Genomic DNA, 25,236 nt, shown 5'->3' with positions numbered 1-25,236 from the left:
GTTGCTATTGCAATTTCGCTGCCAAACGTGAATGGTTGATACGCCGATTGCCGGAACGTGTTTAAAAAAGCGCGCTTTTCGCTCCAGAATTGCTGCCACATGCGCCTTACTTTGCGTACTTTTGCTTGGTCCCAACTTTGGGGTGAGTATCAACGTGGAGTTGCTCGTAACGATTTGTTCACAATCAAAATTTACGCTTCAAAGGGGCGTGAATTTTTTGTTCAACTCCTTTGAAAAAATATATTTCGAGCGGAAATTTCAAATCGAGTCTCGCTTGTCCACGCCGCCATTTTCCGCGCACACGTGGCGAACAGAAAACTTAAAACTGTAAACTCTTTTTGGTTTTATTTCTTTTGATTGCCTTCATTGTTGACTATTGCGAGAACGGTTTTGGATTGTGTCAGAGATAAAAAACATGGCTATTTCAGTTTTGAGAATGCTCGACCGTTTGTGTGAGTACGATCGCCAACTGAACTCCGGTTGTGTGTGTTGTGACTGCTGTCGATCATTGTTTTTTGTTTGTTTGTTTTTGTTTTGGTTTGTTGCTATTCATCATTGAAGCTATTATTTCGTCAAAATGATCATGAAGAGTGTTGTACTGATCACACATTTTGCATCGCATCATTTTCGAAGGTCTCGGTACGACTGTGATGTGCAAAATACATTTTTTGTCGAAACATTATCTCAATTTAGTGTGTATCTTACCAATAGACAAGTAGTTGATTTCGTGTGTAATTTGCGTGATTGATACTTTTGTTTCGAATTTTGAACCATTTTGCTGTTGAGTGACATATTCTCTAAACCGGGAGTGTTACATCCGAAATACTAAGCCAAAGGTGCTGTTTGAATCGAAATTCAAAAAAAAAATCGAAGGGACTTTTTGCCCGTGGTTGAGTGCGATTGTGTTTTTTTATGATGTTAATACGATTATTTATCTATTGAAATAGACTTTTGCTAAAAACTGTCAAACCTGACAGGCAGACTTAAAATATGACTTGAATCCAGATTCGGTTAGCAACAGCATTATTTATTGTTGTTGAAACTGTTAGTTTTAACATAATATTGCTGGTTTTCCTCCAAATGGTTCAGTTTTTAACATGGATGATGTTACTTGCGTATTGAAAAGAATTTCTTCACCCATAATTTTTCTGAAGTCTATAGTATCATTGCATGAAAAATGTATTTTTGAAGCCAATTCTTAAACGAACTATTTCTACTAGTTACTAAAGGTTAGTAACTTGGTATAGTTGACAAAATATGAATTTATATGTCACAAAAAGTTTGTGAATTTTGTCAAACAAAATATCACACTCAACAAAAGCAGCTGTTGAAGTCAGTCCCTTCCGTTGTCAGTCAACTGGTTCAATGAATTTTGCTAGCATCGGAAAGATTTGGAATTTGGTCGAAAAATTTCCAATTTAACCAAGGTAACTAAACGCCAACATTCTCCAATGTTGCGAACTTGAAATCGCGCACCTTTTTTAACTGTTAATTTGCGCTTCCAAACATTTCATAATCATTTTTCGAAAAATAATCCACTTTCAATTATGAATTCCTAAAGAGTTGTAAACTCAATCGTAAACGACTCTGGAAACTAAAAGTGTACAAATGACTCTCTTCTAAACAGAGGAAGAACTTCCGGTCGGGAGCCGAAACCGGATTCTCCACAGCCGGAAGTCCTTCAACAGTAAAGTCGTACGTGCGTCGCGAGGTCAACATGGCCCCCCGAAAGGAAGGAGACATGCTGATTTGTGGCGCATTTTTGATGGTGGCATCCTGTAAATCATAAATATCAAAGATTATTTCTCTGTATCGGTGTGTTTGTGTTTGTGTGTGTGTGTGTGTTTGTCCGCTTGAATTGTTCACCTGTGTATGTGTGTTTGTGTGTGTTTTGTGGTGAAAAGTATGGCAAGAGAGAAAACGGACCTGTCGCCTCTCTAACCGTTATAATTAACCAAAAACCAGTGTATCAACCAAGGATAGTACCGAACTAAAACGTCTCTTCCAACGGACCATGGCAGCCCGGATAGGGACATCCCAGGCCGCACGTGGCCCGTCGTGCTTTTAAACTTTTTGCCGGATCCGAAAGTTTTAAATTTGCCTGTTTTGTTCGCAAACGGTTGTCAACGAGTTGACGGAGTTTGCTTGCTTTATTTTTTAGAAATAACCGCTACCATGACTATTTTCTGAATTTTTCTTTGTTTTTTTTTTTGCTCTTGGGATTAAATTACAGATCTGACTTTTGTGATTAAGTATACCATGGTTGGCATTTAATTATAATAAATTTTCCAGAAAGTCTTCCTTTCCTCGGTTCGGCTTCCAACAATTGTACATATACTACATCCCACAATCGAAAAAAGAACTTTTGCAAGTCTTTTCGTCATCCCTCTTTTAATTATTATGATTTTTTTTTGTTTGTATTTAACACCCATTGACGTACCACGTCAACTGGGCTTCTCGATGTGCATCAACCAGAATGCATGTGTTTCTGTTTGCAATTTGTCTCCTTCATGTTCCAGTGTTACTCTTTTTCTCCTTTTTCTTCTTCTGCTCCTTCTCTTTTCTACTCAGTACAGTGAAAGTGTATGTGTGTGTTTTTATTATACTCGCCGTTTTGCCCCTTTTTTTAGTTTTGATGTTGTTTGCTGTTTGCTTGTGATCTTCTTTATTTCTCAGCTACGTTTTCGATCATTACTTTATCTCCCTCTCTCACTCTCTCTCTGTCTCTTTCTCTCTGCTTCTTCTTGTTAAAATCTCTCTGATACTTAGAATGATGTACTAAATAAAGCTTAAAAACAAAACAAACTTGCTCCTAGTGTGTTTCTCCACCTTCTTCTCCGCAGCTTCGTCAAACTACGCTCCCATCGTGTATGTGAGTCATCCCCGAGCAGCAAACGTGTTGCACTGCAGTTGCAGCAACCTGGTTGCAAAAACGGTTGTGCAACATGTTCGCTAGCTTGGTTTGCTTTAGTTTTCGGGTTTCCTACTTGCGTTCGTGTGTCAATGTCAGTGTATTTGTTTGTGTTCAAGTGTCTTGAAAGATGATGCTTTTAGAATTTAAGTTTTGCTGCCAAACTTTGCGTTCACTACATTGTTTGTTTTTTATTTCATTTCTAGGATTAAGTCGAAATTCAAACAAAAAACATCAAAGTTTTTTTCGATAAAATAAAATAAACGTCTGTGAACTTTAAACAAAAACAACACATTCCGAGAAAAACAAACTGAAAGCGTTTTAAAAATATCGAACAACATCAAATTCATAAGATAGCTCAAAACTCTTTGCTCGTTCTTATGAACAAAAGCTATAAATCGTACAATTGTCGCGTGATATTTTTCTCCACTAAATTGCGTAATGGTTACAATTTTACTTCGATTTATCTGTTTGCTTTTATTCAGTCGTATAGCAAACCATCACACTAGTAGGATTTTCTTTAATTTATTATTCTTTATTTTTGCTTATTCACATGGTTATGATGCATTTTTTTTGCAATCATGTACTTTTTGTATATAAGAAAATATAATTTAAGGCAGATTTTGGTAAAAATTACACACAATTGGTTTTGTTTCTTTTTGTCTTCTTTATGTTTAGATTTGTTTCCTCAAAATTGGTTTAAATGTATGTTTTCCGTTTTGTTTTTGCTTTAGATTTAATTATTTACTCTTATTTACTTCTTTTTGTTTTCTTTTGCTTCTCCATACTTTCTCTTTAAAGATAAGGCGCGAAGGTGCTTCAAATAAGCTTGTACTTTTTTCGTGATATTTTTTTCTTTAGACCGGGAATCCCAAACATTGCCGAGAACGTGATATTTCACTTGTTTCTTTTTGTTTTGTTGCTTTTCAACTGTTTTGTTTTCGTTTGTTTTTATTTAGTTGTTTTTTTTTCTAGTGATGAACACAAAGTAAAAAAAAATGTCTCCAAAAGTTCCGAAAAATTAGCGCGTTCCGAACCAAATACTATCCTTTGCATCTTCGAAAATGCTTGATGTTGTGTTTTTCTTATTGTGTGTGTTTGCTCGTCAAATTTCTTATTTTTTCCTGTGATATATTGTCGTTTCCAGTAAGTTTGTTTTTGCTAGTCTAAACTGTATTTTTTGTGGTTAGTATTCTGCTGTTACTGGTTGGAATCTGTAACTGAGGAGTAAATTAATCGATTCCAAATCATTTCACAAAGTGATGCCTTGCTGCATGAACGATGGAGTTGTTCGATTTGGTTTGGGGCAGAACCTGAAGTTGCCAAAGCTCCCGACATTTTAGCTTTGTTCAAATTCGTTTGGCTTCAGTCTGTCCCATCTCCTCTTGTTTGTTTTTGTTTCCTGGTGCTTTTTTTTGGTTTAATTTTGACAATGTTTTCGTTCGAATTTTTCCGACAGTTTCAATTTTGAGTGTTGTGTTAAATTTTGAATTTGTTTTTGACAAATTAACTGTAACTGTTGAATTTTGAGTTGAATTTTGACCGCCTATTTGTTGTTTTTAGTAGCTTGTTTATTTGTTTTGTTTTGTAAGCACCCTTATAGAAATAATAAGGAATGTCCTTTCATATCTATTGCTGTATATCTTCTTTTCCAGGTGTTTCCATGCTTCTTCTTATCTTCCAGATGTTGACCTTTCTCTTTCCATGACTTATCTTCGCTGATGTATCCTTCGGAATAAGTATTTGCTGTACCTATTCCGTTTCAAATCTTAGTAAATGTGTGTGCAGTTGTGTGTAAATCAACTAAATCTGTTTAATGTTAATCAAATGTTTTCCCACAAAAGAAACGACTTTAAATGATGAATCATTCAGAGCATTGCTCTGACGATTCATCATCTTGAAAAATGTCCGGTAAATGTTATTTCTTAATAGATTTCCAAAAAATTGCCAAAACTGTTGCTATCTCTGTTAATCTGTTTTTGTGATGTTTGTTTAAAAATATTAGACAAGCGAACGATTCCCCTAGGAGAAATTTCGCTTATCCAATTCAAAAGTTTTTGTTTGCAAACAATATTAGAAAATCATACAATCAATTGTTTTATTTTGAGCTGGATGTTGTGCTCCCATGGATGTTATATTATAAGTTGTTCGATATATTCCTTCTTTGTTTTTTTGGTCATTCCTACTTTGTTTTATCTACAAATCAATTAACCAAACATTTTTTTACTTTGAATTAGATTGATTGAATTTTTTCATTTTCTGTGTTTTGATTTTGCATTGTTTCTGTTTCGTATATGTATTTGTGTTGCTGTTTGCTAGTAGTGGTAAGCTAGAAAACCAGAAAAACTGTTCTCACTAAAATTGAAACAAATCGAGCGTGGTTCATTAGCGATGCATGGCCATGGGTAAAGTGCTGGCAAACCGAGATGTCAGTGTTTTTGCTACTCCCCACGGGTGGCAGCACCGCGTCGCACTCGATAGGTCTGAGACTGACAGCACGCGTTCGATCCTCCAGCAGATGGCAGTGCTGAACAGTGCTGACGGTGGTTGGCAATCAGGTTTTGATTTGCCGATTGTTTGATGTTACTCAAGAGGATCGAGGCGAGGGTCTCTAGACCTAAGGTGTAGCTCGGAACCATTCGATTCGCAATTTTTGGCGATGTTTGATGTCAGCTTTCGGATTTGCTTGCGATTGGATCGTAATAACTCTCGTTCTATTAATTTAATCCTAGTTTTTTTTTTTCAAATTACTACAAGTAAATATAGTATTCACTCATAAAGATCTACAACTAGTACAAATTAACTTAGCTTGTTAAATAAACTATCAACTAATGTAAAAGTTAAAGGACTTGCAAATTATTTACTTTACAAAAGAGCAGCTAAACTGCGACAAATCAGTTTGGGAAAAAACGAAACGTTCATCCTAGTTCTTGTTAGGATCTTACAGAAACTTTTCGACAAAGAAAATATTGATACAATTTTCACTCAACAGTTTCCTATTGATGGTTTGGTAGATGTTGGCGTTGTGTGGGAACATAAACATACAGTTTTGCTTTTTCAGATGCATTCAGTGGATTTCCTCTCACTGGCTGGATTTTGCTTGATTTTGCTGATCCGAAAGATTAAACTGAGTCTGGCTCAACGTTGATTTCGGTAGAATGCTTAAACCAAGTTTTGATGGTGTTGTTTTGAAAACTTATTCGCTCGACCTTTTTAAGTATGTGTGTCAAAATTTATGCTCTTTGCAGCAATTGTTTTGTAAAATCCCACCAACAAAAGCTATCTTTCTTGGCATGTAACATAGTCATCTGCTGTATGGTATTCTTTGTTGAGCCGACTTTTACTATGGTGTTGGGTTTTATGTTTATATTTTTTACAGATTTCTCACTGTTGGAGATTTAAATCAGGTCCAAAATAGTTTAGAAATCCGAACGCAAATAATTACTTCAAATGATATCGTTTTGGTTTGATCTTCGTTCTTACTAATACTTTTAATATATTTTTCTTACATGTTCAATAGGATTTCACTTGATTTGACGTTACTTTTTGTTTTAAATTTGCTTTAAAATATATAATAATTTGAGGTAGATTTTAGATTCCACGAAAAAGTAGATAAAAATATTGAAACTGTCAAACGCAACTATAACACTTCAAAATTAGCTGTTTTTGTTCCTTTTCGTATTTCCTAACTCTAGCAAAACAATGCAAAAGGACCGAACCCGAAGTGTAAACAAAGAGTCTATCCTGCTCATTCCGAATGTAAACATCAACTGACGTGAGCAGGATAGACTCTGTGTTTACACTTCGGCTTCGGTCATTTTGCATTGTTTTGCTAGAACTGTTCAAGACGTGTTCGTGTGTTTGTGACTTTTTGGTTTTCTCGAGGGCTTTTTCGTTGAAACTATTTTTTTTTTTCTTTAAACATGACAAATCAAACTGAATGGGAAACGATTCTCTAAAACAAAACGATTGATGTTGTTTTTTTTTTGTTTATTTGCTGGGACTGTCAGTTGTTTTGACAATCTATTTCTCTCGCTTGCGTTGAGCGACTGTTTGCATCTTTTTGTTTGTGGAGCTGTGCCAAAGTGACAGCATGGTTTTGCTTTTTACAGCTCGGATATTGCTGTTTATTTTATGATTTTCTTTGTTTACTCCTTCGGTTTGTTTATACCCTTTCATGGTGTATTTGTGTTGTGCTTTCAACAGTGACGGTACAGTAGGATGCTGTGAGATAGTCTTACCGACTGTCTCTTTATTTCTATTGCTTTAGGGGTCACACAGGGCAGGGAAGTTAAAAGGCGGGCCCCCTCGGTCCTTTCAGTTGGTGCCCCAGGGCTGAGAAGGGCGTTACGCACTCGAACCCCTATTCCGCTGTGGCCCCCTTTGTGGTATGGGAAAATGATTGCTTCCGTTCGATAGATTCATATACTTAACTTGTTAGTGTTTTGCTTATGCTTTCACATCGCATGCTGCTGGTTTAAATGTGTCTTTGTGTGCTTATTCATCTGTTTAATATACGCATTGTTCTGCCTCGTACCTAGGTTGAACGCTGTGAGCAGCAACACACACGCATACACTCGCTACGAATTGCTCACACACACCAAGCCGCACTCACGCGCTCATAGACACTAGCGAGCGCGCGCCCCGTGGCGGAACGCTAGCAGTCAAAGTAGCGGGGTCGCGTTTGTTGTTGCAGCACCTGTTGTGACACACGGCGTGGTAAGAAATGCGCGTGCACAGGCCGAGAGAAACGTCAACCCCGGCGGCTTTGTTTTTGTTTGCCTTGACAGCTGCCTTGACTAGCGCTGGAGGGTGATTGCCGTGGCGGTGGCTCGAGCTGAGTGAAGCGCGCCCAAAGTCGGTGCTGCCCACCAAGTGTCCCACCTTTGCTTCCACACGTGTCTGTATATGTGTGTGTTATCTGAGTGGTAATGTACAAGTAACGAAAATCTTCTCCTTTGTTGTTACTGTTGTTTTTTAACACACCTTGTATTGGGTTGATCTTGGGAGCTCATCGTACCAAAGGTCAATCGCTAATAGTTGACCTTCTGGCAGATGTGGCGTTCCGCCCCTTACACTGGAGATCACACATTTAAGAAAACTGTCCATTTACACGTAGCTATTTGCTGTTGGTTTGCGTGTGTGTGCGAATGTGGGCAGGGATAAGTGTCCTGTTCTTTCTACAATCGATTGTCTGAAAGACCTCAACTGTTGTCGTTGCGTTCTTTCAGGGAGAGATTCTCGCGAGGGGGTGTTCGTTCTTAACTATATTTTCAGTTTGGTGACGGTGTGTTTTCGAGTGATTATAATTGTTTGGAAACGGTTGGCAGACGAAAATCTCATGAAACCATGTGCTATTAATGTTTTATTCGGGCGTGATCCGATGTCGGACACGGTTTGCTGTCTGGTTTTGTGTTCTCTTCGTATTAAGTTGGTTTTATTAAGGTTATCAATGTACAAGGATGGCTGATTCTACCTGTTTGCTTCAGCGGAAACAGGTGGCTGTGTTTTAAAATTTTTCTACATTTCACATCCAATCTGATTATTAAAACTGCTAGATATACCTAAAACTGATCGTTAACACTAAAATGATTTCTGGCTTATCTTGTTTTACCCACTTACATTTGATTCAATGTATTTTACTTTTACTTGTGTACGCTAAATTTGATTTGTTTCGGCTTCAATTGTGTGTATTGTGATTTTTTTTAAGTTCTCTGTCTTCCTCCAATTATGACTATTGTAAATTTTCATTTTGGTTTGTTTTCTTACTATTTTCTGTTTAAAAATATCGTTTGTGTTATTGCAATCGAAAACAAGATTGTATTGTTGAAGTTGTAATATGTAAAAGTTTTCTGGCACTATTGTTGAAATTATTATTGATTTGAAATTGTTTCTATTCCGGCTGTGTGTGCAATGGTTTTGTTTCGCTAACGGCGCTCGTAGAATTTCTTTCATTATGTTTCGTTTGACTTTTGGTTTTGCTTGTATTTTTAGTTTTTGCTTTTTTTCTGTGGTACACATACAATAGGAAAATCAAAAGTGTTTCCCGTTTTTTTTTCTTCGTTCAGGAAATCTAACGCAAAAATTCCTCACACATTTATGAGCTCGGAATTTAACAAAAAAATCTTCTTTTTTCGTTAGCTGTAACAAGAGATTGACATCCAAATGGTTTGTGGTTTGTGTTGTTGAACTTAAAAACTTTGCGCAGCTCGGTGGTGGTGAAGGTGGTTTTGTGTTTGTTTGATTTTCTCAAACTATTTTTATCCAAATTATGATAACCTAAGGTAGAGTTGTCACGTAATCGGGATGGTCGATGATAACGGTGACGGTTTACAACATGTTTGCTCCAATTTTGATTCTGTAAAAACGAGCCTGTTAAGTTCGCAGTAGTAACTCCATTTTGAGGTTATCACAATTGAGATTAAGCTTGAGTAAATTTACTTAGCAAAATTCGTGATTTTTAATTGCTTCACTGCTTAATTTTCGCGAATTTGAAAAAAACGATAAGAAATCAAATTCAAAATTTTTATTAAAATTTTATTGATGGGCCCAGCAGTAGAGTATTTTTTTTATTGTAGAAAACAATGTTGTTAATTAATTTAGATTGTTTTCACCAAGGCAAAAATAATCTTGTTTGACAGCCATGGTGCAGTTGATCCATTATAATGTTGCCTTGACAATCTGTTTTTTTTTTTTTTTGCATTTAGACAAAAATAAAGGAGCAAAAGTGGTTCTTTGGCATAGTTTTATCCATTTTTGTTAAAATTTGCATACGGTTTTGATACCATTTTGTGATGCTTTTATTTTTCTTTGAAGATTTTAAGAATTGTATGCAATATAGTTCTATGAATCAGCATTAATGTTTTAGAAATTCTTTGTCATTTGCAAAAGTCGGAAAGAACTTATTATTAGAAAATTACTTTTGCGGTTAGTTATGGCTTATATTGATGAAGAATAAGCTGTTGTTTAAATTGTATTAAAGAACCACAAACCATTTTTTTTTTATTAATTTATCAGAACTATTAATAAACTTTCAATTTTTCCAATGCTTTCAAAAAGTTTTTTTTTTCATCCTTAAAAAAATATTAATTTTGTTCCGTATTTTTTGGGAAATCATCAATTTTTTAAATTCAATGTAATTTTCACTCTAGATGAAAAAGCCGTTACAGTTTCAACAGTTTTAATTACAATTACTTTTGCAGTTTTGATATAAAACATATTAGAAAAGATTACAAAACTTCATTAAGCATCCGAAAGGATCAAGTTGTATTCGTCTCGCCCTTGAGGATCAATCGGACCGCGCACTGGACTCACAATTCAGAGATTGCTGGTTCGAATCCCGCGGCGGGCGCTCTTAAAATTCTAAGTGTAAATATGAGCATCCGGCGCCGTCGCTCCGTGCCGTACTCAAACACTTAGGAGCCCAGGGCGGCGTAGTCCTTGTAGTTAAAAGGAAGACACTAGTGTTTGATACTAGCACAATGTTGGCCGACAGCTATAAAGCCAACTTCGTTTTTCGGATCAAGTTGATTATTTACCATTTTTTTGTAATTCATTAATTCGAAAATTTTTAAATGCACAAATGATCGATCGATTTTGCAGATCAGAATGTTTTGTCAATTACAAACTATCTGCGGAATATGCTCTGGATGTTTCTTTTTCTGACTAGAGAGAAATCTCTCTGCACAAATATTAAGTAACTGATTCGAGGTATGCTGAATTGGTGTCATTAGACATAAGTTAAAATAAATTAGTTAATAAAAAATCGGAATTTATTCCTAAAATATCATATAAAGTTAATTTTGCAAGAACGAAAGAACTATGTTTTGCAAAAATACAACACTGCCCTAATTATTCGTGAATGAAATCAACTTTATTGAACAAGTCATTGGCATGGTTTTTTTTAATTGATGAAAACGACTCTTGAACATTGAGGCTAGGTTTCTTAAAAAAACCATTTCAAATAAATCTGTAATGTTTATGATCTGACAACACCGCAATTCTATAGTTTTGATTCAAGACTATGATATGCTAAATTTATCAAAATATATATATTATAAATTGTACCAAATTAAATATAAAAGTAATTTTGACTTCAAAAGTTCCCATTCCCGATCGCTCAAAACCCAGTTTGCACCACCACCGAGCGGTGAATATCGCCGAATATTAAATTTTATCATTCGTCCACACTCTGGTTTGACCTTTTCTACTATTATTCTTCGCTGAAACTACCGAGCAACGTGCGTCACTCTCCACCACTTGTGTTTTCTGCAATGTTGTTGTTGATGTTGGTAAACTCCGTGTTGTTGTTGTTTTTGTTTGCTTTGTTTTGTTGCTGAAACTTCTCTGTTCTGTTGTTCTTCTCTGGTGGCTGGTAGAATCGCTTCGGAAAACACCAAATTTACTGTAACTGTGCTGCAGAGACAAGAAATGTTCCACACTTCCGGGCAGATGGCGTTCGCCAGAAGTTCCTCTCTTCTTGGTTGACTGTTTGCAAATTGATCGATGGTTAGATCCAGGACGAGTATACATGTTGTCGCGGGGGGTCTGACCGTGGATGGTGTGGTCACCCCCGCACGGTTCTTGTCCAGTGGGTTCCGACATGGAGCACGCGTTGTTGATGGTGTTGTTGCTCCGAGATGTTACGCGGAGGGCGGTGCTTCCGTCGGGAAAACTCCTGTCAATGATTGGGTTGGACGTAATTCTTTTCGATCGATGGATTTTCGAAGTCCATTTCTTCCTAAATGAGGCAAACGTTGAAGTTTGAAAACTGTAACTGAAGGTTTGTTGTGTTGAGATAAATCTGGATTTGTTGGCCACTCTCCGGCTGTTTCGCGGGCCGGGGAGAGCGACCACGTTCTGGTCACTATTCTAACTGTGGCTTAGTATCACAAATATTTCGCCTGCCCAGGGCAAGCTTATTTGCTGCTTTGGTGGCTTCACTGTGGTTCTGTGTTCCATTCACGGTGTTAAAAATAATAATGTAACATCCCTGTTGGTACTGTACGTTCGATTTTGGCAGATGTGGCCCTAACGGGGACAATCGGGGAAGTGCTGCAAGCTGAACAAATTCGGGCACGAGGTGCTGCACTCTAGCGGAGGTCACTTTAGTTTCGAACGAAATGTTGAACACAAGTTTTGTGACAGCTCACCGAAAGTGGTGAAATGTCACCCAATTCGATGCGGAAGGTAGTTCAAAGAGCTAAACTGATTTTAAAAAGTTCTGAAGATTTTGTTTTGAAATTTTAAATTTGTTAATTTCCGTGAAAACTTGCAACTCTGCAGTTGACAGTTTGCGTTGCCAAACATTCGCTACTTTTAGTATAACACATCTTGAACGTGTTTGACGGCTCAAGATAAACAATGCTGGAGGTAACGTGCTTGATGTCGTGGACTGTTACCGCTAGGTTGAAAATGAAAGTTTTGTTTAAAAGTCCCGAATCATTTAAACTTTGAATTGTTCTTTCAACACCATCCCTGAACTACTTTCAACATCGTAAATATCTTTTAAAGTTTTCCGAAAAAGTTCGGCCACCGCAAGACTTGTCAACACACGAGTGTCCTCAAGCCCTGCGGTGGCCGAATGCGGTAAGACCCGGTTCAAATGCTGCAAACGTCATTTTCAGATTGCGTTCACTGGCCCAAAAACGTGCTTGTTCCACAACTTCCCCGTGCGGCCCACCAAAGTGGCCACGTGGTTAGATTTTTTTTTGGTTCAAACGTACAGAGCGGCTATTTCAACTGAACTGGCGTAATCGTTAACTGAATCCGGTTTGTTTTTTTGTATAATACGTAAATTTTGTACGTGTGCACGGTGGCTGTTTGTGGTTTTGTGTTTGAATTTTGACGTTTTGTATTTTTGTTATGTTTGATTGGTTGTCCAAATGTGCGTTCGTTCGAATTGTCTCAAAACAACAGCGACCAGGCGCAGTACAAATTTTCCATATTTTTTCAACAATTTTGTTCTATTGTGCTATTATGTGTAAACTTATATGTTTTGTTTGTATAAATATATATATTTGTCTTGGTTAGATTCTTTTGTTTTCTTCTGTGTACTCTTGTTACTTACTCGTACTGTATAAATATTTGCTTTTGCTTAGATTTGTTTGTTTTTGTGTGTTGTGTTTTTTTTTTGTTTTTGTATCCGTATCACTCGCGTAGAGCTCGACTTTGTTTCTTGTTTCTGCGTGTGTGCTTCTGTAATTTGGTGTATATATAAAAACATTTTGTATATAAAATTTCAATATTAAACAGCGAATATTCGCAAATATTTGTAAAAAAGAAGAACAAGGAAAAGTAAAATATATATTTGTGGTTGATATTCATTTAGCTCTCGCGCCTTGACTGCTGCCAAAGGCCTGACCTCAATGAATACGTTTGTGTGTTGGCTTATGTTTTACTCTTCTGCTCTCGCTTTCTCTCTCTTTCTATCCGCTACATTCACGCTTTTTGTGTCTTGTAATGGTTTTCTGTAGCTCTTCTACAGTGTTTCTTGTAATTTAATGCTTTTTACCTCATTAAATATACCTTTTGTTTTTGCTTTGTCTAATTAATTACTTTATTAGTATATATAATATATATCTGATCACATTTTTAACAGTCTGCTGAGTGTTTCCTCTTGTTTTAAGAAGTGGATTTACGTGTTGCCTTTTTTTGCTTGATTTTTTGTTTCAGTTTCAGTTTTGCTGATTTTTTTGTTCGCTTATCGGCTGGTATAAGCTGCAATTTGTTGATTCGTCGTCAGTGTTCGCGCATATTTCTATTTTTTTCATTATGATGTTTTGGTTTTGTTTTGTTTTTTTTTTTCTTGCTTTGGTTTTGGAAAAAGAAAATCGTTGTCAAATAAGGATGCTTAATGGTAAAATTTACGGATTAAGATTTTATGTTGTTCAATATATAAACGACTATATATTTGTGTGTGTTTGTTCTTGCTCAATCATTCTGTTGCTGTTCTCTCTCTCTCACTTTCTTTCCGGTTATTTGAATTCCGATTATGTGTTTGTTTGTTTCATTTTCGCTGGAATTTGGTTACGGTTGGTTTTTTGGTTTTGCTTAAATACTGCTTTTTTGTATGGTTGCATGATTTTGTCTGTGTAATAAGATTTGTATAAAAATATAAATATATCATCTTGTTTCATTAATTACTATTGTTTGCTTCTGTACGTTAATATATTATTATTAAAAAATTGTTGTGTTGTACTTTAAATTATTCCGGTTTATTTCAGTTTTTGCTTTTATCTGTGTGTGTTATTTCATCGATGGGCGTGATATTGCCAGCCTAAGCTAGGTCCCGGGACGCGGATCGGGATGGTTTCGGAGGATCCCCAATCGAAGAATTTCATATGTACAATATAGGCTTACAACGGTATTTTTGTGTTTACAAAATGTGCCTTCGACTGAGGGTTTCCGCCGGGGGGTGTTTCATTTCAGGGATAGTGGACGGGGACGTTTCCGGGTTGGCTTTGGGACCATCGAGACTGGTAATATCGCACCGGTTTGGTTTGGTAAGTCTATTGCAAATTAAATGGAAAAACTTTAAAAACTTTCTTCGTCTCATTTAATCCGTATTTCTGTAAGTTTTTCTTTAATTTCTGGTGTTAGATGGTCGTTTTTTCTGGGTATTCGGACACTTTTCCGGGCGCGGTGGAATTTGCCCCAAAAAGAGGAAAAATGCCGAAAAATTGATGCTTTTACAGGTTGTTCATAAACAGATGTTGTTGGTTCTGTTTGATGCTGTTACAATTGATGTTGCTATTGTTGTTGTTGTTGCTGTTGGTTTGAGTGAAAAATTATGAGAAATAAAATTGTCATTTGTATTGTCTTGTAAAACATACGACCAAAACTATCGAGCACGGTTCGCCCTCAGATGACGACGAACCTCGGTTTGCGGATGACCGATAGGCCCGGCCGTAATTTTCCGGTTTCTATTGCAAACTAAAAACTTTGTTCAATATACTGCCATCCAGTAGCTGCAGCTGAGGGGTGCTGTCAGACGAATGGAAATATATTTTTTACTATTGCAAAAAATAGAAGTGAAAATTTGTTTCGATTATTCGTATAAGATGTTGTTCATATTTTGTTGTTGTTTTTGTTTTCTTTTTCCAGATGTTGCCAGCGTCTTTCTGACCTTGTGATCTTGTTGTACTTCACTCCTTCCGTGATTAGATTTGTGATGTTGTTTTATCGCTGATGGTTGTTTTGCTATAGATGTTAGGTATATATATCAACAAATTTTGAATTTTGCTTCGGTACTGGTATTTCGAGAGCATTGTTCTGTTTTGTTGTAAACACTGTGAAATTTCCGAAAAATTTCTAATGCTTGACTGTTACTTAGTTTATATTTGTTATGCTTTTTTTCTGCTAAAACTGAGGATGGTTACTCAACTGGAAATGAAAAAATTGCTATTCGTTGAACGATGAAAAATTATTCCAGTGTATTTTATATGCTCTGAGCAGATTTACCGATCCGACTGTGGTGTGACTTAATTTGCGGGAAAAATTTTGAATTTATTCAGCACTTTCCAATACCAGCTCCAAATTCTGCTCCGAAACGCGTCCGTGAACGTCATAAATCTGCTCAGCAATCTGTATAAAATTCTATTGTTGTTAAAATCAAAAAGTTCGTTCGATTCGTAACGGTTTAAAAACTGGAAATCATAGTGTTCATATAGAAAACCAAAGGTGATCTTCGCAACAAATCCTTCGATTCGAAATCAGAGGTTTCGTGTTTCCAGAGATAACCACGTTCGAAACGAGATGGTTGTCCGCTGGGAAATGCTTCTTACTGGTATGTTGAATGAAACTCAAAACTAAACAACTCAAAATCAGTTATTACACATTGATCCGGTTTATCCTGTTCTGAAACGTAACAAAACTGTTTCGGTTTGCCTTGATTTGATACTTTTGTTTTGCTTGTTTTCATATACTTTCGTGTCTAAATTGCTTGATTAGCCGCGGGCTCGGGTTTTGCGACGCCCTTTTTTTCGTGATCTTGATGGTTTGTTTCAACATTTAGCCAGACTGTTTGAAAAGTGATTCGCCAAACGATTTTCTTCATTCAGATATTTTTGTCAGTAATGTTATTTATCATTTATATTCAAATAAAAAGTGAACCGCCTTTATTTTTGGTTCGAGATTTTCGTTTTTTTCTGTTTTGTTTATATTTGCTGTTCGTTCTTTGTGTTAATTTTTGTGATCAGATTTTTGGTTTTGTTTATAATTTGAAATTGTATTTTAAATGTATCATTTTCTTTTGCATTAAATGTGTAAGTGTATGGGTTGCGGCACCCGTCAATGGCCGACACGTTGGGATCTAGCTCGCAAAAGGGTAATGTTAGTGTGGATTGTGAGTATTCAAACAAATGCCCAACATTCTGAATGTGAACGCAGCGAACTTGCACCGATTTCCCGGATCGTTCGAGAAGTGGAACCCGCTGGTGTGCCAAGCCCCCAGGCTCGCCCAGCATTATCTCCGTGGGTGTCCCCTGTCCACCGGGTGGGCGGCCGGGACCGGAAATGGGTGGGTCAGAGCTTGGTTCTGCTCGACACTTTTTAGTTTGCGGAACCCCTCGAACGGAACCTTCCGGGCTGGTTTGCACGTTGTGACAGCTCAGTTCATTGTCGACCATTGGCGGCGCGCGGAGTTTTGCTTTTTTTAATATTACAATTTTTATCGCTTTCAATTTGCTTCTTTTTCGTTTTAACTTACTTATTAAAACGAATAAAATATAAGTTAATTGATAAATAATCAATATTCAGAATAATTAAAATATCATTTTGAATGCTTTGAAAAGTTTATACAGATTTTTTTGTGCTTTTTTGTTTTTTTTTCTCTCTCTCTGTCTCTCTTTATAATATTAAATTCACTTGAATATTCATTTAGCTTCGCTGTTGATCCTAATAGCTGTTCACCAAATGTTCAATACAATTATCCAAATATGACTTGATGTTGTTTTTTTAAACTAGTCGTTGAAAATCGTTCAATTTTGAATGTTAAATTTAGCGAGCGAGCCTAAATGCGTGATGAAAACTAAAACGGAATTTTCTTTACAAGTTAATAATTTTGCTTACAATTTTGAATCTTCTTTGAGTCGTGATATATACGTACATTTTCGATTTTATATGTTTTTTTTTTTTGCTTCATTTCATTCTTCATTCTTTCCTTCCAATTAAATGTGAATTTTACTCCTTTTTTGTTTTCCGACCGCTCAATGGGATTGCTCAAATTGTTTCAATAATTTTGTGTCTCATTTGCTTCATTGTTTTTTTCTTTTTTGCATGTTTTTCATTCGATTCTGATTAGTTTTTTCTTCTTCTTTTGTTTCTGTTGGAAAACCAAGCAGCGCATTGATCTTTTAATATTTTTTTTTAAATTCTCATGCTGTATGCCTTTCGACAGCTGCTTGCAATTTTTCACTGATAAAGTTTAACTGAAAAACTTATGAAAAGAAAAATCTCTTCCACTGTTTCCAACGTTCTGTGGTAGATTTACGGTTCCAAGGATTCTCCTTGTTTTGACTGTTTTTTTTTGTATTGTTTTTATTACATGTTTTCATATATGAGTTTGTTTTTCCATTATGCTTCTCGCTCTCTGCTCTGCTAGAAAGTTAGAAAAAAGTTTTCATTTAGTCATTTGCTGCGTGTGGGTTTCATGAAATTTTGTCTTTGGCTGTATGCTTTTGGTATTTTGCAAGTGGGTTTGATTTCTGTCTGTTATTATTTATTTTTTTTTTGTTTCCATACAATTATAGCTCGGTGGTTGTTATTTGTTCGCTTGTTTCGTCTATTTTTGCTTTATTCTGCTGCATAGAATTGGCGATTAGGGGGAAGTTAGATTGGTTTGTCTCTATACAATGGTGTATGTTTTGCTTGTTTTTTTTTTGTTCATTTCATCATCTGTAAATACAAATACTGATTATATATGATTTATTTGGCTATTTTACTTGAATTTGAATCTGTAATGATAATTAAGGATTAGTATTACTTGCTATTTAGTTTTCTGTCAAAATTAAAACAGTTTTTTCTTCAGCGTTATATGAAAGTATCGAACGGTTGCACCATTATTCCCTGAGTTCGTTATTTGAAGGTATCGTTTTATGTATGTCTAGTTCGGTGATTATTATTCTGTTTTTTTTTTATCCCATTTGTGGAGTCTTTAACGCCCCTCTCTGATCTATTGTTTTGTTTGTTGTTAGTAGTCTGGTAATCCTGCTTCGGAATAGTTCTATTGCGACGACTATTGTTATTGATGTTGCTGTTGTTGTTGTTGTTGTTGTGTCATTAAACTTTTCATAAAACCTTGTCAAACGTAGGTCTGGAATGAAATCGAGGTGTATGCGTCCGAAAAGATTCTTGATATTGATTTGTTTCCTCCATTTTTGTTTAAACTTAGCTTAGTAGAACGATGCCAAACAGTTTCTAAAACGGGTTTCCTTATAACACTCTGAAAAATCTTGCTCAAACATAACTGCGTATGTTGCTGTTGTTGTGGTTTGACGTGTTGTTGCTTGTTGTTGTAAGTTGGCTTCATATTGTGCATTAAGCTTTTTCTATTGTAATTGTTCCACTGTTGCTGGTTTTATGGATATTACTGTAAACTGTATTGCGTTTGTTTCTTTTACCAAAAGGTTTTTTTTAGTTGAGCGTTCTAGACTTTATAAAACTTGCTGAAATTGTTTGACTTCGAAAATAAAGTTTCAACCACATTTGCGTTGAGCAGACCCTCGCAGTGAATTGTGACTCGTGAAAGTTTCAAAAAGTTTTGCTGAGATCCTTTGATGGTCCCGATTAAATTCAAATAAGGATGTTCGTACGAAGTTAACTATTTGCCACTTTCTGCTGTGTCAATGCTGTCAAAAAAGCCAATTGGGAACTGTAAATTCAAATCATTTTTATGTGTTCTCAAATATCATTCAACGTTTCCATTCTATTGTTGTTGAAATTAAGCAAACTTCAATTGTCTCACAATTCACTTTCACGATGGTCTGACCCACTTCTGAGCGGTTGTGCAAATCAAAATCGTCTCCCTAATTAATTGTGTTAGCTTCTAGAATTGCCATCTCTGCAAAGTAACATTTTTGCTGATGCTGCGTTAATTCGTGTACGTTATGGGTGCTTCCGGGTTTTTGTCCACTCTGTGATTTGCGTTTAAATCAGAATATCAAATCACTCTAAATCAATCGCTTTTCTTTACGCTTATTAAACCAATGAAAGTAAGCAATTCTACGCCTATTTCTGTGCAATTTTGTTTTCGTAATTGAACTCGAGTAAGGATTTTTTTCTCCGCGTGTTGCACTTTCGCACAACTTTCACGTCAATATTGATCTGCTTTACCAAAGAAATTCCCGCCGTGAAACACGTTCACAAATTCAACCACTTAGGCCAAATGTTGCATTTGCAGAAAAATGTTGCTGTGATGTCACATTTTTGTTTCTTTTTACTATTGTACATTTTGTCGTTTGAATTTGCTGGCAGATTTCTTTCCATGTGTGTTTTCGTGTTCTGGAGATGCGCCTATGGGTAGGCAACCCGTGCGCAGCTGGCACGTGGTTGAATTTGCGCGCGCGCGTTACGGGCGTTACGCTCGCTTTGACGTTAATTGAGTGTACAAAAAATAAGTTAGATGTGCTTTTTTGCTCCGAGAATTTCACGAAACGGAATTTTACGTTTGCATTCCTGAAAGTTGAGGAGAAATTTGAAAATCACTTACCTTTTTGCTGATGAATTTTATTTTGCCAATTGGTTACCGATTTGTGAGAAGTTCAAGGAGAGTTTTACTCAAAGTGTTTTAGTTTACAAGAGATAAGAAATAAAAACTGAAAGAAAAATCTGGCTGTTACACTGCAGTTGCGCCAACAGTTGTGTAACTTTTTTCTGTCAAACAACTGTTGTGGTAACCACTGTGTAACTTGTTCACCAGCTGAGGGTCTTCCAGATTCCTGATCGATTTCTGCGCACAACTGAAAATCCGACATGCCTCAAGTCCGTGTTCACCGTGGGGTCGAAACAGTCACCTCGCACGGACCATCTCCCGGAATAGCCAAACCGCGGTGGTCGTATGGAACCGATTCCCAACGGGCTCGCCAAGCTTCCGTGAATCCGTCCGAATGGATGAATAAAACGGGCGCACGCGTTCATCGCTTCTTCCGGTGAAATAGTTTTTGTTCCCGGGAGCCTGGCCGGAACCCGAAAGGGCGTGGAATCAAAGTGCCGCTCAACCCGGCGTGCTCGGGGCGTCCTGGTGGAAGGTGAGGATGGTCACTAGAGGGCACACCGTTGAGCCGGGACCGGTTCCGGAGCCGTGGTCATTTCGCGGCCGTCCACGTAGGTTGGTTCACGATGGTCGGAGCCGGGGGCAAAGTTGTGGACCGTGATGAAAATCGCGCAAAATCACAGAACTCCACAACTTTGGGGTTCCCGGGGCAGCATGAGCGGCGCGGTGGAAATGTCGGGCACGCCGATGATGACCCGAGTGTGGAACGGCGCGGAAAGTGGACCCGGAGCTACCGGTGACCATGCGGCAGTTTGGTGAGTGCCAGGTCTAGGCGAGCATCCTCAGAGTCAGAACTGGGCCCCGAACGGTCGGCATTGGTGGGACTTAGGAATGTGCGTTTGACCGTAAGTCAAGGTTCCACGAGTGCGGAGGCGTCTGTCCGTGGCGCAGCGTCCAAATTGAGCAGTCCTTCGGAACCAGTGAGTTATGGTTTGGTACAATTTAAATGCTGCGTTCAATGTTGGTTGATTATTGTTTATGAGAGTAGGCTATTGTTTGTTTGCTTGCAATACTATTGTTTAAAACACACTGATTATAAGAGTAAGTTATGTTCTGGTTTGAATAATGAAATATAATGTAACACTACCATTTATATTGTATTTGTTGTAAGTTGAGAGTTGCTTATGAACTAATGCCTTATCTATTTTCATTTATGCTGTTGTGTCTGTTTGTGTTTTGTTGCTGGTCACTGGTTCTCGAAGCGCTACGCCACGGCTTCCGGCGAGGACATTTGGTCGCCCATGGCGAGGTTCCGTTTCAATCCCGAGGTCCGGACCAAAGGCACTGTTGGTCATTTTGCATTCACTCGATTGCATCAGAATCTGTCAACCTGGTTCGCCTCTTTTGTTTTAAACCCAGAAATAAACACATCAAACAATAACAAACAAAAGAAATGCCTTTTTCAGTCAAGCCGAAAGGTTCGTCTCATGGTCACCCTTGCCGAAACAGGTCTAAAACTCGTGTCGCGTGTCATTCGCCCAATAATGTTACGTGTTTCAAAAGGTTGGTGTGTTTTTTTAATACTTTTTTTGACTTTATATCACGTGCCTAAAAATATCCAAAATTTGTGTGATTTCGTCCGCCCCGTCATACTTATTTTAATTTTTCTTTGAGATACCGAAAGTTTAATTTCCCTTAATTTTTACTATTCCTCACTGGTCCGATACCCCGGAAACTTGAGCCCCCAACTGTCCCAACAACTCCCAAAACCTTAACCAAAATCAATCCGGTTCATCCAAAGACCCCAAACGTCTCTTTTTTCGATCACAGTACTGCAGAGTTGAACGTTGCACCTAGCTAGCAAACACGTTGCACAACTGTTCCCGCAACCATTGTCTAACTAAATGTAAATAATGGTCACACAATGGTAGCTACAATGGTCGTGCAGCAAGTTTGACAGTTGGGTGAGTGACGTTACGGAAATTTTTCGTAACGCTTCACACGCTCGCCAAAAGAGGGTTGTACGCACAGCATTTATTTAAATCTAGATAGGAACCGCCGGGAGATTGCGTGGGAGTTTTGGATGGTTCCAGCTGACGATGTCCTGGAATTGGAGAGTGTCGAAATTGTTGCATGGCCCCGCTGGGGTGGTCCCGGACTTGGAGGAGCTATATTTTTAATATCACAATCTCAGTTACATTGTCGTTTAATTTTGAAGGCATGATATAAATATATTTTCTGTCTTTTTTTTTGTTAGAATTGCGAACCATTGTGATTTTTTTCATTTTGAAAATTAAATGATAAGCAAAATGAACAGAAATGAATTTGGAAGTAATCGAAGGAATAATTGCCAATTTTTCGGAAATCATAAAAATTTGGTGTGATAACTTTTCGTACGAGTAGATTTTATTATTTTTTGTACATTTTCCATTAATGTCAATAGTAATAATAATAATAATAATAATAATAGATACCTTTTTAATTCAGTTACAAAAATAACTAGCTTTTCTTGATATTCTCACCTCATCTTAAATAAATGATTATACATGGTTTGCTTTTTGCTTGTTTAAATAAATTTTCAATCCTTACCATTATGTGTTTAGCCCTAATTTATACACAAAATTTAAATTATTAGTTTTATTCGTTAGAAACGCGAAGTGATATTTTTTGAGAAAAGATTAATTCACCGAAATAGTAATTTCCTCCTTTTTCAGAGACGACGTTCAACCTAATTTACATAAGACTAGGAAACTCACCTTAAAACGTGTTCAGATAGAATTATTTTGTTTTAATTTTCTCTTAGCAAGTAAATGTTAAATGATTTGCTGCGAATAAGCTAACAACTAGTCTGTCTTAAATGTTAAGGTGGAATGTTTCCAAATAATAAATAAAATTCAGTCGTTAACGTAAAAGTATAGACTAGTGAACGATTGTTTCTTAGCTGATTCGCTTTTGATTTGCTTTGGTATGGTTTTGTATTTTGCAAGGTGATGGTTTTTCGTTTCGATTGGACTAACTATTTCTGGAGAAAATGTAACAATCTTTTCCCGGTTGTAATTGATCAGTTTGACTCTATTGCAGGAAATTTCATGGTGAAAATTGTGCTAAAGTTGTGTAGCTTCCGAATTCTAGAAGATTGTTACGAACTCGCAGAATCGGATCAGCCAATTGAAGCAAGAAATCATCTTTTGCAAGCAGAATGAAGCAACGTGAACTTGGAAATAAAATCATAGACATATCTTGCTTAAGCCCTAAACAATGCCACCCTAACATGCTAAAACTTATTTTCTCAGCACATCAAAAATGTACACTTTTTGCTTACTTCTTTCGCCTTAATTTTGAATTTATGTGTCTTAAAAGTTACGAATAGTTATGTTTTTTGCTTGCTCAAATAGTTTGCGTATTTTTTTTCACGCGGGTACGACTATTAACAATTTTTGTTCTTACCGAAAGAGTTTACTTTTTTGTTTGTTCTTTTGCTCCAAAGTTCGTTTCAAACGTTGCTTTTGATGCGAGATTTATGTGTGCGAGAGAGTTTCCTGCCCATCTTCGTTACGGTGGCGTTACGTTCGCAAAAGGCAAACCCAACCTCGGACGTTACGCGTTGTCCGGTCGGTTGCGCACACACTTTAGCCAAAACAGTGTGCGCAATCGGGATCGATTTAGCTACACAGGAATGTTAAACCTAATATCGCCGAAAATTGCCGAAAAGTTTTTTTTTCTCGTTCTCTAACGCTGCCGAAAATTGAGAACGATTTCGCCCCCTTTGAAAACAAAAACAAATTTTGCTACCTAAACAGTCCAACTTGCAAAGTGGAGTAACGTTCGTTTTTTTTTTCTTTTTAAAAATTTAGATAATAACTTTGTACAATTTAAAATAAACAATAATTTATTACATCTGCCAAAAATATAATAAATAATATATACAAGATAAACAATTCGTTCTGCCCGGCCGGGGGTTTGCCGGTCGCGAACATAACGGTGCGTAACGCCACTCGGTGTGCTGTGTGAAACGGGAGGCACTCTCTCTGTCACGATTTTTAAAAGATCTTAGCCTAAAATGTATACTTGCTTACATGTTTTGCTTCTAATGCATCCAAAGATTTAGTTTTTGTTCGATTAAATAAGATCAAAATTATTCGTTCTGAACTGAGGACTAAAATTTCAAACTTTTTTTTCTTCTTCAATAATTACAATATTTTTATCCATTTTCACATGTTGTGTTTTGGTTAGTGTTTTTCAGTACTCCTGATATTTGCTCCCTTTCCCTCTCTCTCTCTCTCACACACTCGCCCTAACTATCGCTCATCTTTCCCTAAATTGATTGTTTTGAGTTGCAATACAGTTTACTCCTCCTCACCCTTTTCATCAAACTTGCTTATTTTGCACAGTGTTCTGCAACTTGTTTTCGCGATCCTCCCAGTTGTTGTTTGGAGTTCCTTGCTCCCAAAACGCTTTCTCCTCTCTCGCGCTGCTCGCTGCTCTATCACATGCTGTTGTTGTAGTTGTTTCGTGCTTGTTATCTTTTTGTTTGTCGTTCACACTTTTCCAAAACACTCTCTCCAAATACGGGGGTGAATCCATAAGTTGTTTCACGAAATTATAATTTTGTTGCTGCTGCTGCCGCCGCTTCTTCGTCTTGATCTTGTCTTTGAGGTTTTTTGAGTTTTTTACATTAGATGTCAAACACTTGGGTTTAAATTTAGGCTTTGCATTAGCATAAATTTTGAGGTCTTTGTTCTGTTCACTAAATCTATCCGTAAATGTTTGTTTTTGTTTGTTTCTTTTTTTGCGTGTATTGATTTTAGATTGAACGAAATTTGTTTTTTCCGCTTTCGTGATGCTGCTGAGAGTGGTTTCGCTTGGTATTTTTTATGTTTTTTAAAATTTTGGTTTGTCCAATGAATGGGTTTTCACTTTACGTTTTGTTTTAGTTCGAAATGAAGGCCTAAACGCGAGTATATCGTCTATAAGTACTTGTTTCTATTTGTTTCACTGTTGTTTTCGCTTGCTGTTGTAGTTGCTCGGTTTTTTGGACGTAAGCACACTACATTATAGGAACCACAAATGTTGTTACTTCTTCAGTTTTTTCTCTTTTCGCTTAATAGTTCTTTGTTTTGTTTTTTGTTGTTTGTGTTTTCGTTTTGCTTTTTAAACAATATATTTATACTTTGTGTTACTTTTTTTTCTCTAAAATTAAATTTCTTTTTTGCTTTAAATTTGTTTAGATAACAATTTTGTATAATTTGCTTTAAATTTATAATTAATAAAGTAACTTTTTATCTTTTTTAATTTATTATTAATTCTTTTTTCCCTCAGTAATTTGGTTTATTGATTTCGGTGTTTGCAGGTTTCTGGTGTTGGCAGCGCGGTTTCGGTGTTTGCTGCTGGGTTTCTCACTCCTCCAACAACTTCTCTCCCTTCTTCCTCTCTCTTACTCCAACTGTTCCAGGAAGTTGGGAGACTTGAAATATTCCGGCACAGGATCATCCAGCCGAGAGATGATCTTGTAAATCGACTTCTTCCACGACTGCTCGGTGTCCTTCCCGCTCTGTATCGCGCGGAAGAACTCTCGCAGCGTCTGCTCAACGACGTATCGGAAATTTTGGGGCAC

General features: G+C 36.9%; 1 protein-coding gene across 7 annotated transcripts in view; it reads right to left on the bottom strand.

Moving 5' to 3' along the window:
• LOC6035513 (homeobox protein prospero) overlaps positions 1-25,236 on the bottom strand; it is a 159,392-nt gene that overhangs the window by 8,466 nt on the left and 125,690 nt on the right. For all 7 annotated transcript variants that reach the window (XM_038249611.1, XM_038249607.1, XM_038249606.1 and 4 more), the window contains one exon: positions 1-25,236. This exon is cut by the window's left edge and continues 8,466 nt beyond it. In XM_038249611.1, coding sequence (XP_038105539.1) covers positions 25,057-25,236 — 180 coding nt within the window. In that variant the 3' untranslated portion in view covers positions 1-25,056.

This window comes from Culex quinquefasciatus, chromosome 1, assembly GCF_015732765.1.
Source record: "Culex quinquefasciatus strain JHB chromosome 1, VPISU_Cqui_1.0_pri_paternal, whole genome shotgun sequence".
NCBI classification, from domain to species: Eukaryota; Metazoa; Arthropoda; class Insecta; order Diptera; family Culicidae; genus Culex; species Culex quinquefasciatus.
This window is presented reverse-complemented; position numbering and strand designations above follow the sequence as displayed.